Source organism: Erinaceus europaeus, chromosome 6, assembly GCF_950295315.1.
Source record: "Erinaceus europaeus chromosome 6, mEriEur2.1, whole genome shotgun sequence".
NCBI classification, from domain to species: Eukaryota; Metazoa; Chordata; class Mammalia; order Eulipotyphla; family Erinaceidae; genus Erinaceus; species Erinaceus europaeus.
In genome coordinates, this window is record NC_080167.1 from 26,261,222 (window position 1) to 26,277,549 (window position 16,328).

General features: G+C 43.2%; 1 protein-coding gene across 1 annotated transcript in view; it reads right to left on the reverse strand.

Annotated features, from left to right (window-relative positions):
- The window catches only part of ACTN2 (actinin alpha 2), a 109,925-nt gene extending 94,472 nt beyond the window's left edge, over positions 1-15,453 (reverse strand). Inside the window, exon 1 of the mRNA XM_007527894.3 lies at positions 15,054-15,453. Within this exon, the coding sequence (XP_007527956.1) occupies positions 15,054-15,179 (126 nt within the window). The 5' untranslated portion in view covers positions 15,180-15,453. The remainder of the gene's footprint in view (positions 1-15,053) is intronic.
- Between the last annotated feature and the right edge of the window lie 875 nt (positions 15,454-16,328).

A 16,328-nucleotide genomic window follows, 5' to 3' on the forward strand; every position in this document is an offset into this window, starting at 1 on the left:
CCTAATTCAAATGCCAGCTCAGACTGATGGGTGAAGTTCCAATATACGATCAAGATAGAAATCATGTCTTCGTCCAAGAGGAAAATCAAAGGCCTCTCAGCAGTTCAGCTGGTTCTGAGCCATTTAGCATATGTATGTTTTCATCTGGAAAAGTACTACTTCCTTTTTCCTCTAAGATATCTCTAGTCGTAGCTCACTCCAGTGACTTTCAGGTGAATTTTCTTCCACTTTCCTCTCCCCATAATTTACACCATTGAGTATGAACAGCTAACTCCTATTTTGAAATCTCTAACCTTTGCCTCACATTTTGATATATTTAAAAAAAATTTTTTTTTGATATTTCCTTTTCTGCCTCCTGTGTTATTGCTGGGGCTCAGAGGCTGCACTATAAATCTACTGCTCCTGATAGCCATCTTTTTTCCATTGTTGTTGTTGCTGGATAGGACAGAGAGAAATGGAGAGGGGAGGGGAAGACAGAGAGGGGGAGAGAAAGACAGACACCTGCGGGGAAGACAGAGAGGGGGAGAGAAAGACAGACACCTGCAGACCTGCTTCACCGCTTGTGAAGTGACTTCCCTGCAGGTGGGGAGCTGGGGGCTCGAACTGAGATCCTTTTGCCAGTCCTTGCACTTTCTATTATGTGTGTTTAACCCAGTATGCTACTGCTGGCCCCAACACTTTGATATTTCTAATGGATATCAGATATTAATTTCAAACCTCACAATTTTTTTCAAAGATATACTGATTGATTGACTGGCCACTGAGGGAACCAGATCATCAGTCTGGCACAGGGATCAAACTCAGAAGTTCACGCTCCCAAGTCTAAGACTCCTCCCACTGCACCACCTCCAAGGCCACAAAACATCACATTTCTTTACTTCTACAAAACCTGCCTTCTCTTACATCTCCAAATGTATGCCAAAGGCATTAGAGATAAGACATAAAATGATTGGGATTCTGCCCATTTAGTTGATGTGGTACATTTGGCTACTATTCCAAATATGCTAAGATGATCATGGTAAAGTAGCCTTACTGGAAAGTGCCATTTTTGGAGATCAAACAGTACCAAGAATTTCATGTAGTTCAACCTAGTACATGTCAAAATATCTCAAAATCCCAATACAGACCAATGTGATTACCTACTTTCTAAGTAATGATTACCTCCAAATTCTGTTTAGCTTTAACAAGGTAACTTGAAGACTCCTTTATATAATAGCTAGCTTAGGTCATTTACAGCTTGGTTTACGTATCAGCCCAAATGCTCAATGTCAGATGAATGGCAAATAAAGTTGCTGTATATATGCACAATAAAATACTACTCAGCTGTTTAAAATTATCTCCTTCACTTCATCTTGAATGGTGTTCGAAAGAATCAAGTTAAATGAGATAAATCAAAATGAGAAGGAAGAAGGTGGGGAGGATAGCATAATGGTTATACAAACAGACTCACATGCCTGAGGTCCCAGGTTCAATACCCTGCACCACCATAAGCTCTGGTAGAAAAAAAAAATACTGGAATTGGTATATTGTACCAAAGTAAAAGACTCTGGGGTGGGTGGGTGGGGAGAATACAGGTCCAAAAAGGATGACAGAGGACCTAGTGGGGGTTGTATTGTTATATGGAAAACTGGGGACTGTTATGCATGTACAAACTATTGTATTTACTGTCGAATATGAAACATTAATTCCCCAATAAAGAAAAAAAAGAAAAAAATACTGGATGATCTCACTCATAGGCAGAATTTAAGAAATAAGGAAAGAAAGGGACAATGTAAAGCAAAACTTGTGACTGGGTTTGGTGTATTGCATCAAAGCAAAGGACTCTGGAGAAGGAGGGCAGGAATGTAGGCTTGGGAGTCCTGGTGCAGGATGGTGGAAAAGGACCCATGTTGGGCATGAGAGTGTTTTGCAGACACCTATTACAGGGAGATGAGGAATTGTATTCTGTCTTAACAACTGTACTATAATCCATTAACGCCAAAGATAAATGAATAAATTCCCTTATGACACTAAAAGATAAGATTTCTTGGTTTGTCTATCTCAGTTACAAGTGTCTATATAAGAATCAATCATCATTTCACATTCAACATTGTTCCTCAAATCCCACTAAACTATTTCATATTCACCTAGTTGTACAATTTGTTGTCTAAATTTTTAAAAAGGTGGTCCGGTAGGTGGTGCAGTGGTAAAGTTTTGGACTCTCAAGCATGAGGTCGCAAGTTCGATCCCTAGCAGCACATGTGCCAGAGTGATGTCTGGTTCTTTCTCTCTCCTTTCTCATAAATAAATAAAATCTTAAAAAAAAAAAAATTTTAAAGCCCCCCCCCCCAAAAAAAAGAACCAGCATTCCTTTTAATGGAAAACTGTAAATTTTATTTTTTGCCACCAGAGTTATCTCTGGGGATCAGTGCCTACACAATTCCACTGCTCTTGCTGACCATTTGTTCCCATTTTCTTTCTTTTTGATAGAAGATGGGAGACAGAGAGAAGGAGAGATAGCTGCAGCACTGTTATACCACTTGTGAGGACTGGGGGCTTGAACCCAGGTTCTTGCACATAGTAACATGTAGGTTCTACTGGCTGAGCCATCACCCAACTCCAAAGAGTTCAGAGTACCAGGCATAAAAAGTCACTTATATAACCATCACATTATCTTCCCAGCCCACAAATTCAACTTTACACTTGAATCATAAATTACCTGAATCATAAATTAATTTGAAACTTTATTAAGCGGGTAAAAGTTCCCATTTGAGTTTCCTGATTACATATATATTAATAAAGTAATACATATCATGATAATTCAAATAAATCTGCATGCAGATTTCTTTTTAATTCCCAAAATTTTAATTAAAGCAAAAAATTAATTAAGCAGCTTATCTTTGAAGACTCAGAATTGGGAATTAATTCAAGTATTATCATTTCAGGTACTTGAAAGACACTAAGTTGGATTCTTTTAATTATTATTATTAATTGACATGAAGGTTTATCACTAGGGCTCTCTTCCTGCACAATAACTTCATTGCTCCCAGAAGCTTCCTTCTTCCCTTCCTTTTCTTTTCTTTTCTTTTCCCTCTTTCAATAGGACAGAGAGAAATCAAGGGGGACAGACAGAGGAAGAGAGAAAGAGAGACACCTGCAGCAATGTTCCACCACTCATAAAGTTTCCCCCTTGCAAGTGGACATCAGGGGCTTGAACCCAGGTCTTTGTGCATGATAATATGTGTGCTCTACTCAGTGTGCTACTGCCCAGTCCCAAGAAAACATGTTTTTAAGAAGCATTAAACAACAAGCATGAATTGGAAGCAATACATTTCTAGCTCAAGGAGTCACAGATCGCAAAAAGAAAAAAAATATTAATTTCTTTTCTTGCACTGAAATCTTACAAATATAGATCATTCTTTTTTTGCCACAACTGTGCATTTTGATACTGAACAGATCCAGAGCGGGGTTCACGGGCCATATTATGATCCTTAAAGGGGTGAGGGATAGAGAATTGAATGTGCAGGCCAGGTGCTTTTGGTAAGTGTACACACGACAGTGCACAAGGACCTGGGATCAAGCCCCTGGTCTCCACATGCAGGGGGAAAACTTCACAAGTGGTACAGTGGAGCTGCAGGTATCTCTCTGTCTCTCTCCTTCTCTGTCTCCTCTTCCTCTCTCAATTTCTCTGTCTCTATCCAAAAATAAATAAATAAATGGAAAGAGAGAGAGAAAGAGAGAACTGAACTTGCACCATCCTAGGCCTTAAGTGGTCACAGTCCAGCTCAAAACAGAAATGCTGGATGACAAACACAGAGAAGGCACATCCAGTTGAACCACACTGAGTCATGGAGGAGAAACCAAGACCAAGTGACCTAGGTACCAAAGGGCGCAGGCCGTTCAGAAGAGGGAACTCAAGGAATGGAATTCCCAGAAGGAAAAAAGGGAGGAATAAGGCCCAAGGGGGGAGGCTGGATCTTAAAGAACCTGTGTGAAAGTAGAGAAGACACAGGCAAGCACAGGCCCAGCCTTCTGATTCCCTGTAAAAAGTCTGAAATCATGAGCAGCCATTTCTCCTTTCGTCTGGAAGGACGCTAATATGGAAAATATCAGCCATGACTTCTGGTGCTTTGGCAAAAAAAAAAAAAAAAAAAAAAATCCTAAGATGCACAGCCTTCTAAGCAAGCACCTGCAATTTCATATTGTTGGGAGATTTCATTGTATCCCTGGGGGCTGCCGTTTTCTATATGCCTATTGTACCTGAACCAAGAAAGAAGTCAGATATGGATTTCTACAGAAATAAGGGGATTTTAAGGACATGAGGAAGGCTGGTACCTTGCAGAGTATAAAGTAATTCTGGAAAAATAAAGACTTTTTTGTTTGGTTGACTTCATAGAAGTTTGCTACTGACCTGTCTTCTGAACTCTGAAGCACAGGTATTTGGATAAGGAACTGTTTTTCTTGATAAATAAGCAGCTAACAATAGCAAAAGGGAAAAAAAAAAGTTTGAACTCTCTCGCCAGAGGCAGTGAAAAACTAAAGGGATTTTAAGCAGAAAATACCATGATCAAGTCTTTTTTTTTTTTTTTTTGCCTCCAGGGTTACAGCTGGTGCTTGGTGCCTGCACTATGACTCCACTGCTCCTGGAGGCCATTTTTTCCATTTTGTTGTGCCTGCACTATGTCTTATAAAGATCATTCCTGCCAGTATCATGGAGAAAATCCGGCAGGTAAGCATGACCAGTAGAAGGGTAACAAAAGCAGGAGGTCACCACCTCACTCTGGGCAGGAAAGGCAGAAGGCATTAAGGGATGAATGGGCAGGCTCCAGAGGAGTTTAGACAATGAATTCCACAGGCTTTGAGTGAAACTGAGGTATTCAAGGTCAACATCACGGTTCCTGGCTTGGGTGCCAGAAAGGAAGATGGTTCTATTGACCATGAAAGGGAATCACACAAAAGAGATGCTTTTGGAAATACAGGTCTCCCCTCAACAGCGTGGTTTGAACTGGCAGATTGTGTATGTGTGTGTGTATGTGTGTGTGTGTGTGTGTGTGTGCACGCGCGCGCGTGTGTGTGTGTTTCCTGTCCACATGATTCACATACATGATCCAAACAATGGTGGATGCTTGTTGCTTGAAACCCAGAAGATTTTGAGTCCACTCACTTGAAGTTCTAAGTAAAAGATCTATGTTGATAGGGGTCAGGAGCTAGCACCCTGGTTGAGTACACGTTATGCTGGTTTTGACTGGCAATGGTTGGCACTGCTAAATACACATGCTGTTTAAGACTCAACAGAATTCTCTGCTTTCTTTCAACAGTTTGGTTAAACTGGACACCTCTCCATTGTGCTCTCACCCACCTTGTCTGTCCCTTGAACTAGGCTTCTGCTCCATTTTAATTTTTTCTTTTGCTACAAGGGTTATTGCTGGCACTACAAATCCACCTGGTGGCCTTTTTTTTTTTTTTTTTTTTTTGCCTCTAGGGCTATCATTGGTACATGGTGCCTGCACTATGAATTCACTGCTCCTGGAGGCCATTTTTTCCATTTTGTTGCCCTGGTTGTTGTTATTGCTGTTGTTGTTGGATACAACAGAAAATAAATGAGAGAGGCGGGGAAGACAGAGAGGAGAGAAAGACAGACACCTGCAGACCTGCTTCAATTCACCACTTGTGAAGCGACCCCCAGAGGCTTGAACCAGGATCTTATGATGGTCCTTGAGTTTCTCTCCTTCTACCTTGGGGCCATTTTTTCCTTTTTTTTTTTCTTCCCTCCTCTCTTTTCATTCTATTTTTGCTTTTGTAAGACAGAGAAAAATTGAGAGGAGGGGAAAATAGAGAGGGAGAGAGGAAGATAGACACCCATAGTTATGCTTTACCATTTATGAAGCCTCCATACTGTAGGTGGGGAGCAGAGGCTCAAACCTCGGTCTTTGTGCTTGGTAATTTGTGAGCTTAACTAGGTACACCACCACCAGGCCCCCAGCTGTACGCTCCTTAATGGCATAGATTGGACTACCATGAACGTGTGCAAAATGAATGAAACAAGGCATGATCACGTGTGTCCTCCATTTACTTGGCTTTCTCAAAGGGGCTGCAAAATACCATCTAGCTTCTGATCTAGAAAACAGTGTGTGTGTGGCAGGCATGTGTGCATATGCTCATACAGATATGCTTGTGTAAAAGAGTGTTCTTCAGCTCTTTAGAAAGACCAAGTTCTTGCATTTGAGATTTTCCTTCTGAAATCTGTCTAGCGCAGTAGTTAGCAAGCTTTCTCCCCCCAATCTCTGTTTTCTGTTCTTTCTGGAAGAATTAGTACCGTTCCCAGGGAAACAGCGGTACAATTCTGACTGTCCTCCAAAGTATTCTGTATCAACTCCTCTGCTCATCATGGTAGCTCCCCCCACCCACTCCAGAGCTGTGTCTTTTCTGTGGGTGTCTCCCAGCTGCAGCAACTGACTGCAGGGCTTTCTGACAGTTTTCTGAGGCTGTATTAATTAAGTTTCCCAGCTAAGAGTTATATGCCTCCTCTTACACTCACAGGGGGCAAAAAAAAAAAAAAAAGATCTCATTTGGGGTTCCAGTTTCTTCCTTGGTGAATCTGGCTGAAGGCCAGGACAACCGACAGGACACATCCCAATGCCCAGTGAGGTAGGCAAAGGCCGTGATTTTTTTTTAACTTAAAATCCCTGCACCTGTGATTCACCACGGCATACCGGATGCATGCTGAGAACATCAGTTGCAGGGCTCATCTAAGGTTCTGCCTTTACACACCTGGCCATCAAAAACTGTGTCTGGGCAGCCAAGGTTTTGTGAATCTCTTCCTTCAAACGATGGCTGCATGGACATTCGACTTGCCCCTCAGCTTTGGGGCTGGCTCCTCTGCACTGAATAGTGAGTGACACACCCTGTAAAAATTAAGCTGCCATCTAGACTCCCATCTCTAGGCAGATACAGACTCTCCTCATTAGTTCAGTGGTTACTTGTCAATATACTCACTTGAGTTGTAAGTCCAGGAGCTCTAATGGGGAGATCATGTCTGCTTAATTGGATTTATACCACAGCCTGCTGTGGAACAACATGAGGTTATTTAATATCTTTTATAATCCCTCCTGCTCATTCTCAAATTGATGCCTTTCTCACTGTTGCTTCTATTTAGCCCCTCACCCCCTTCTGATTTTTTTTTTTTTTTTTTACCAGTAACACACTATAACAGACATCTGCCTGGAGCCCTCAGTCTTCAGTCCTTATCCACACCAGTAGATTTTGCCAACAATATATTACTGGAAGCCTGGTTCTTCCTAGTTCAAAAGTCTCCAGATTTTCTGCACCGCTTGGAGAATGAAGTCTCCATTTACATTGGGAACCCTAGTCCTACTTCATCTCTAACCGTTTCCTCTCTAAATTTAAATCGGGCACCTTTAGTTGCTAGTTAAGCCCATCTCTCTTCACTTCAACACTTGGTAGACTCATCCACAGGATAAGGAGTTAACTGCTCAAGACCCAGGTCTTGGGGGTAGACCTCCTTGGTTACTTTCTCCTTCTGGAGTGCCTGTTCTCACATCACTCTGCAGGGGATGATTGAAGGTATGTTATGAAATCAAGGGTGTGAGAGTGCTTTCTCGGTGCTAATGCATTATGTGAATGAACACATTATCTTGGGCTGGTGAATATAGCTCACTTGGACAGTGCGCTGCTTTGCTCTGCACACAACTCAAGTTTGAGTCTAGACCCTACTGCATGGAAGGGAGCTTCAGGGCTGTGGTCTCTTTCACTCTCTCTGGCTCTATCTAAAAGTAAATAGACATTAACAAAACATTATTTTTATAACACTATGCTTATCACACACACCCAAATAAAGTCATAGTAGGTTGTTCATTCTATTTCTCTAATAATGCTGCTGTTCTAAGCTCTTCATTCAGCTAATATATATGTATATATATATATACATATATATTAGCTGAATATATATATAATATATATATGTATATATATATATACATATATATGATTGTATTTTTTTTTGCCTCCAGGGTTATTGCTGGGACTCAGCACCTGCACTACGAATCCACTGCTCCTGGAAGCTATTTTTTCCCTTTTGTTGCCCTTGTTGTTTATCATTGTTGTTGTTGGATAGGACAGAGAGAAATGGAGAGGACAGGAAGACAGAGAGGGGAGAGAAAGATAGACACCTGCGGACCTGCTTCACTGCCTGTGAAGCGACTCCCCTGCAGGTGGGGAGCCCGGGGCTCCAACCCGGATCCTTACACAGGTCCTTGCGCATTGCACCATGTGTGCTCAACCCACTTAGCCCCCCATATTTATTTATTACTCAAATTGAAGCCTACTCCAAGAAATACTCCCTAATAAAACCATTTCTTCATTATTCTCACTTATAATACTTTTCCTTATTTGACCTCTAATATCTGTCCTTTATCCAAAAAGCACCTGGCATGTAACATTAAACAACTTATTTCCTAAATGCTCAGTATATGTCTTTTTTCTTTCTTTTTTGCCTCCTCCAGGGTTATCACTGGGGCTTGGTGCCTACACTAGGAATCCACTGCTCCTGTGGCCGTTTTTTCTTTTCTTGTCTTTTCTTTCCTTTCCTTTTCTTTATTTTTTCTTTTTCCAACTTTTTGGATAGAACAGAGAGAAATTGAGAGAGAGGGCAGATAAACATAGACACCTGCAAACCCTGCTGCACTGCCTGTGAAGCAACACCCTTGCAGGTGGGGAGCCGGCGACTCCAACTGGGATCCTTGGCATGGGTCCTTGAGCTTCATACTATGTGCACTTAACCCCATGCGTCACCGCCTAGCCCCTAAGTCTTTTTTCTTTAAGAGTAGATGAGCAGTGGTGCACCGGGCTAAGCGCACATAGTGCAAAGCACAAGGATACCAGTTTGAGCCCCCAGCTCCCCACCTGCAGGGGGGTCGCTACACAAGTGATGATGCAGGTCTGCAGGTGTCTATCTTTCTCTCTCCCTCTCTATGTTCCCCTCCCCTCTCAATGACTCTCTGTCTTATCTAAAAAAATAAAAAATAAAAAAAAAAGCCATAGGAGCAGTGGATTCATAGTGCTGGCACCAAGCCCCAGCAATAACCCTAGAGGCAATAAATAAATACTAAATATTTTTTTTAAATGATCAGGGGAGGGAGTAGTGGCAAGTTACTGTTTATTGGGTAGATAGTTTCAGTCTGGGATGATGGATGGTGGTGATAACTGCATTATAACGTCAATGTTACTGGACTGTACACCTAGAAATGGCTAAAAATGTATGTTGTGTGTACTTTACCATAATTTAAAAACAAGAGGGGGAGCATCTAAGTGACTGAGGAGCAGACATTGTGCTTCATCATCCTTTATAAGTTCAAGGATAGTACGGGCTACTGTCACTCCAGGTAATGCAACCAACAAATACTTGCTGCACAATGTTTACAGACCCAAAAATGCCACTTTGACGAACCACATACTAATGATTTATACTATCTCACTCAGCCATGTAATCCTAAAAAGTCAGATGAGGTAGCAAAGACAGGTAAAGTTCACCTCTATTTTATATGATGAATTTAAGACTCAGAATGCTTAGTGACTTACTTGAGATCAAGCAGAAAGTATCCAGCAGAGTTGGGATTCCATGAATCTTTGCTGTTTCATGTTTTAGGTGGTGGTGCTCCTGGTTGAGTGCACATATTAACAGTGTGCAAGGACCAGGGTTCAAGTCCTTGGATCCCACCTGCGGGGGTGGTGGGTGGAGCTTCATGAACAGTAACAGTGTTGCAGGTCTCTCTTTCTTTCTCCCTTGCTATCTCCCACTTTCCTCTCAATTTCAATCTCCATCCCAAAAGAAAAGTTTCATTTTTGTGTTTGTGTTAATAGTTTTTGCAAGGAGCCAGGTGGTGGCACACCTGGTTAAGCAGACATGTCACAGTGTGCAAGAACCTGGGTTCAAGCCCCTGGCCCTCACTAGCAGGGGGAAAGCTTTGTGAGTGGTGAAGCAGGGCTGCAAGTGTCTCTTTGTCTCTCTCCTTCTCTATCACCCCCTTCCCTCTCGACTTCTGGATGTCTCTGTCCAATAAATTTTTAAAAAAATCTTTTTAGGGGGCCATGTGGTGGTGCACCTGGCTGCATGCACATGTTACAATGCACAAGGACCAGGTTCAAGCCCCTAGTCCCCACCTGCAATGGGGAAAGCTTTGCGAGTAGTGAAGCATTGCTGCAGGTATCTCTCTGTCTCTCTTCCTCTCTATCACCCCTTCCATCTTGATTTCTGGCTGCGTCTATCAATAAGTAAATAAAGATTAAAATTTTTTAATAGTTTTTGCTTTATTGATTAGAAGACAGGTTTTTTTTTTCCCCCCCTCTAAAGCACTGCTTAGCTCTGGCTTATGGTGGTGGTGGGGATTGAACTTGGGACATCTGGTGCCTCAGGCATGAAAGTTTTTTGCATAACCATTATGCTATCTCTCCAGATCGCATTATTGATTTATGAACAAGTTAATTTTTCTCTCTGGAAAAATTTTATGCAAGAAGCTATCTCACTGTGGAGGGGAGAAGTCTGTACCTTGCAGCCTTCACCGGCAGCTGTTCTCCAAGAGAGACTAAACAGGGCAACTCTCAGGTTCCCAAGCTCTCAATTTCATCCAGACCCCGTGGGCAGCTGTTTCTACATGTGTCCTTCCATGCTGCCTAACCTGATCTGAAAACACGTTAGTCAGGGTGACAGGACTTACACGGCCCGACCTTATTCGGTCTATTAAAAACCAATCAGAATTCTGAATGTGGAATAAATGAAGTACTCGCTTGTGCTCTTGACAACTGATAAACCGTTTCTTGATGATCAGGTCATATACACATTTAGGATGTAAGGACCCTTTAGGTAGTGAAACACAGTCATTTCCTTAAAAGGTTTGTTCTGGCCTTCCAGAGTGGTGAAGGACGGTGCTTACGAAGATAGCACACATATTCAGCATTGCTGTTCTGACTAGTCACCTCATGATTAGGCTTCAGTTGAATTAAAGGCTGAGTGTGTTCTTTGATTTCAGGAGAAACTTGCTTCTGAATGTTGAAACTCTGAACACTTCGGAAGTCTTATTGAAGAAGACCTAACTTATGTGAATATAAATATTCCTACGGTCATTTACAAAACACCTGGAGGAGCAGGTGAGCATGTACAATCCTTATACACTCATGTTAAAGCCAATATCTTCTGACTGGTGTCCTTTTGGAAAAGTCTACACTCACTGGGGTAGGTTGGTGGAGCACTTGGTTGAGTACACACATTACCATGCGAAAAGACCTGGGTTCAAAGCCCCTATCCACACATGGCGCAAAGCTCAAGAATCAGCGTAAGGATCCTGGTTCAAGCCCCCAGATCCCCGCCTGCAGGGGAGTCGCTTCACAGGCAGTGAAGCAGGTCTGCAAGTGTCTATCTTTCTCTCCCCCTGTCTTCCCTCCTCTCTCCATTCCTCTCTGTCCTATCCAACAATGGTGACATCAATAACAACAACAATAATAACTACAACAATAAAACAACAAGGGCAATAAAAGGGAATAAATAAATAATTATAAAAAAACCCCTGAATCAACAAAGCCCCTATCTCCACTTGCAGGGGAGGGGGTTGGGGGGCAGATTCACAAGTAATAATCATGACTCTAAGTATCTCTCCCTATCTCCCTCTTCCATTCCATTTTCTCTGTTTCTGTCTGATAAATGAACATTAAAATTAAGAAGTTTGCAATCACTTAAAAAATCCATCCAATTGACATCACTTTTGGATATAAAAGCCAAAAAAATTTTTTTAAAAAAATAGAAGTATAAAGAAATATTTGTACACCCATATTTATAGTCCTATTATTCTTAATAGCCAAAAGATGCACACATCTGTCTACCTATGGATAAATGGATAACCATAATATGGTATATACACACAGTAGAATTGTATTTTGCCCTAAAATGAAGGAAACCAAGGGTCAGGGAGTGGTGTACCTAGTTAAGGACACACATTACAGTATGCCAAGGACTGGAGTGGAAGCCGTCAGTCCCCACCTATGGAGGGAAAGCTTCATGAGCACTGAAACTGTGCTGCAGGTGGCTTTCTCTCTCTCCCTCTCTTGTCTCTCCAGTCCCTTTTCAATTTCACTCTGCCTCCACCCAGAAAAGGAAGGAAATTCTTATATATGCTTAGGACATAAATGGACCTCAGAAATAGTATGCGAAGTGAAATAAACCAGACATGAAAGGTCAGATACCATTATGATCTATATAGCTTTTATGGGGGAACCTACAGCAGTCAAATTCCTAGTTGTAGAAAGAAGCCTAGAGGTGGCCAGGGTCTGATGGGGTGGGGGTGGGGTGTAAAGCTATTGCTGAGTGGGTGTATAAAGTTTAATTGTGCAATATGAAAAGACCTCTGGAGATGGGTTCCACAACAATGGAAATGTACTCAGCACTACTAAGTAAATTTGGTATCGTATGTGCTTATAAAATGAAAATTCACATCAAAAAAAGAAAAAGAAAGGAAGGAAGGAAGTAGCACTACTCTTTTACTAAGTTCTTCTGGATAAAGAATTCCACACCAGAGATCAAGGATTACCACAATCCATAACACTCTCTGAACTGTGGATATAATTAGGCCCCACAGCCATTATTAACGCTACAGACGTCATCGTGTGTTACCAGCATCTGTTGACAGATTTCATACCCAGCATATCACTGAAATGGCAAGTGTGGAGAAGGTAGCCCACAATAGAAACAATGGCATTTTAGCTTTGGCCTGTTCCAACAGTTTGTCTCATAGGACATAAATAGAGGCCACTGCTCTGCAGGCACTGAGCTCACAGTTCAGTATTATTTTACTGACTTGAGTGGCTTCTTTATCAAAAGTCGAAATTCTTCAACTCCTGGACCTGTTCAGGCCTGTCATAATGTAGTTGTTTGTTTCGTACACTGTCCTTTCCCATGTTCCCCTACAGAACCCCTAAGAGTTTAAAACATTCAACTTATCTTAATAAAAACAAAAACTCACTTTGAACTTTTTAGCAGTGTTTTGAACTGGGGTAAGAAAGTTATATGTCTGTTTTCAATAACATGCTTACAATACTCTACAATTATAAACTTAAAAATTACAACAATGCTATTATACCCGCCCCAGACACTGATACATTAAACATCAAATATGGCAGGACATATACCAATGTGACCTTTGCAAACTCCCATTAGCTCTATCCTTCTATTGCTCTGTGCTTTAAAAACAAAATCAGTAGAGATCACTACTACATTAAAAAATGGTGAACAAACTACCAATCCAATCCATAAGCTATTCTATTCACTGTTCTTCTGAACAAAAAGAAAAGTGATCTTTGAAAAAAAAATGTAATCAGGGGCCAGGTGTTAAGCGCACACCTGGTTAAGCGCACACATTACAGTGCACAAGGACCCAGGTTCAAGCCCCTGGTCCTTACCTGCAGGGGGAAAGCTTCACAAGTGGTGAAGTAGGGCTGCAGATGTCTCTCTGTCTCTCTCCCTCTCTGTCTTCCCCTCCCCTCTCAATTTCTATTTCTATACAATAATAAATAAATAAAGTGAATATAAAGGTCACTTTTAAACTTCTTGTCAATTCATGATATAGCTAGTCCAGAGGACACATTCAAAAGCTTCAGGTCATGTATTTCCCTCACAATACAACTTTTTTTTTAAAGTGTAGGTGGTCTGAATCTTGATTTCCCATAAACTCAATGTCTATTTATTGCTCCCATTCTCTTTCACAGAGAATAGAAAAAGTGAATTTGTTGGGTAGCTAAGACAGAGAATAAAATATAGCTAAGTCAGAGTCTTACAATAGTAGTAAATGGTATTTTAAGAGAGGGGAAGACAACAAAAGAGAGAGCATGATATAAAAATAGTGCTTGACTTTTAGATAATTTCCCTCAAACGGATCCTCGCTCCAATCAGCTAGCACTGTTTGTTGAAGAGAGAAGTACAGAATACGTGTTTTCTAGACATACACTTATTTACCATGTACTATGGCTAACTACCCACAGAGGGGGCTACACAGAGTATCTCTGTCTACAGGTCAACGGAAATCCATTTTACCCCAACACCAGAAAAAAAAAAAAGGGAGTCGCGGGGAGAGGATAAGACACTTGGCTTTTGCCAGGATCCTGTCATAAGGTTGGGTTAGGAGGTCTGGGCTGGCATGCTGCTTTTGCCATGATCCTGTCATAAGGTTGGGTTAGGAGGTCTGGGCTGGCATGCCTAACCCAACCAGGCTCCCTGCCCAGTCAAACAGGAGGTGGGATTTAACCTACTGGTGAGCATTCCCTACTTGCTCTAGCCAAGGAGATCAAGAAGGAACCTTGAAATAGTGGAATGTTCCATTAGGCTCCCGGAGAGAGCCAGCCTACATGGGCCAGGGTGCTTTTAGAGCTGGCTGACTTCCTTGTCCCCATGTGCTTACCTCAATGACCCATAAATAGAGTGTGAAATAATGATTACTTAATCTGTGCCTGCCTAGAGTCCATGCAGCATCCCTCTCTAAAGTGCTCGAAACATTTAAAATAAATGCTCCACCCGCCCAGCCCCCCAGTTACTCTTGGGGGAAGCCCTGTGAAAATGGGACTGAAGCTGAAGGTCATGTGATCTTTCATTTGGGGAGATGGGTTAGGTAGAAAATGAGCGAGGGCAGCAGGGCCAAAAGTCTAACTCTGTGGCCAAGGTCACACACAGACTTGGAGGTGTTGGGGACAATCATGAGACTCTTCTAGATGTTTGGTTTAATACAGGTTGAAAGAGACACACAACACAGTTTTTTGTTTGCTTTTTTTTTTTAACCTTTTTGGGGGTGACAAATCATGTTTCTACACACTAGCGTGCACACTCCCGGATGCCCAGTTTCCAGCTTCTGTCTGGTTCCCCCTTTCTAATCACTTGGGCACTTGGGCTCAGGAAACACAGGAAGGAACGACACCTTCATCAAGTGTCCTCTAGTCTACTGGGTGGGGTGGGGTGGGGGGGGGCTGGTGGTCAGAGACACACAGACACGCAGACACGCGGGCCCAGGGCCCCGGCTGACCTTCCTCTGCTGCTTCTCCCAGGCGGGGTCCAGGAGCAGGTCGCGGTCCCATTCCTCCTCCTGGATCATGTACTCGTCGTCCTCATAGACGTAGTTGTACTGCACGCCGGGCTCTATCTGGTTCATGGCGTCCGGGTGGCTGGAGCTGCGGCGGGGCCTCGAACGGATGGACGGACAGGCGGACGGAGCTGCTGAGAGCCGGCGGGGCGGGCGGAGCTCGGCACGGGTACCGGCTGGGGCGGCAGGGAGGCGCTGGGTCGCGGGCGAAGCACCAGCTCCGCTGCAAGCTACCGCCGGGCAGCTTAATACCCGCGCCGCTCGTCACGTGACCGCCGGCCGCGCCCCCACCGCAGCCTCGCGGCCCCGCCTCCACCCCGGCCCCCGCCCCTGGGCCCCTGCCGGCCGGCTGGCTGGTCCGGGCCCCGGGAAGCTTTGGGGCCCCTGGTCCAGCTCCTGCCGCTGCCCCTGAGTTCCTTTGCCTGGTAGTGAGGCTGCTAGTGCCGGCCCACGGCTACCACCCACTCTGCTCCCTCCTGGCTCGCGACTGGGCTGGACTTACGAGTGTTTGACTCAGTGTTTCGGGGTGGTGGGGCGATTGTACGTGGGCCAAAGGAGAGTTACTCATAGCCCAAGACCCTGACCATCCTCGCATATACAAGCTGCTGCGGCTTCATCTTCTTCTCCTTCTCCATCATCTTCTCCACCTTCTTCTTCTTCTCCTTCTCCTCCTTCTCTTTCTCCTTTCTCTTCTTCTCCTCCTCCTCTTTCTCCTTTTCCCCTTCTTTCCTTCTTCGTGAAATTTTCACTTGCACCTCTCGTTTTTCATGGATTTATCAGATCCATCCTCCTCTCTCTCTCTCTGACACACACACACACACACACACACACACACACACACACACACACACACCCCTACCTAAAAAGTAAAGTGTAAAGCTACAGAATCCGAGATGAGGTAATAGCATGCAAAAGACTTTAATGAACAAGGCTCAGAAACCCTAGGTTCAATTCCCAGAACCACCATAAACCAGAATTGAACAGTGTCCTAGTCTTTCTCTCTCTCTCTCTAATATTAAAATAAAATGAAAAGGGAGAAGGAGGAGGAGGAGAGAAGGAGGAAGAAAAGGAAAAGGGGAAGAGGAGGAAAGACAGAAGTCCCACTTTCTTCCTCTCTTCTCTGCCACCTCTCTGCAGAAATCAAGGCAAGGGACTTGGGTCGGCCATATTAAAATGTGAGCCCTCCTCAAAGGCAGGAAGTTTCCGCTCTCACCTGCC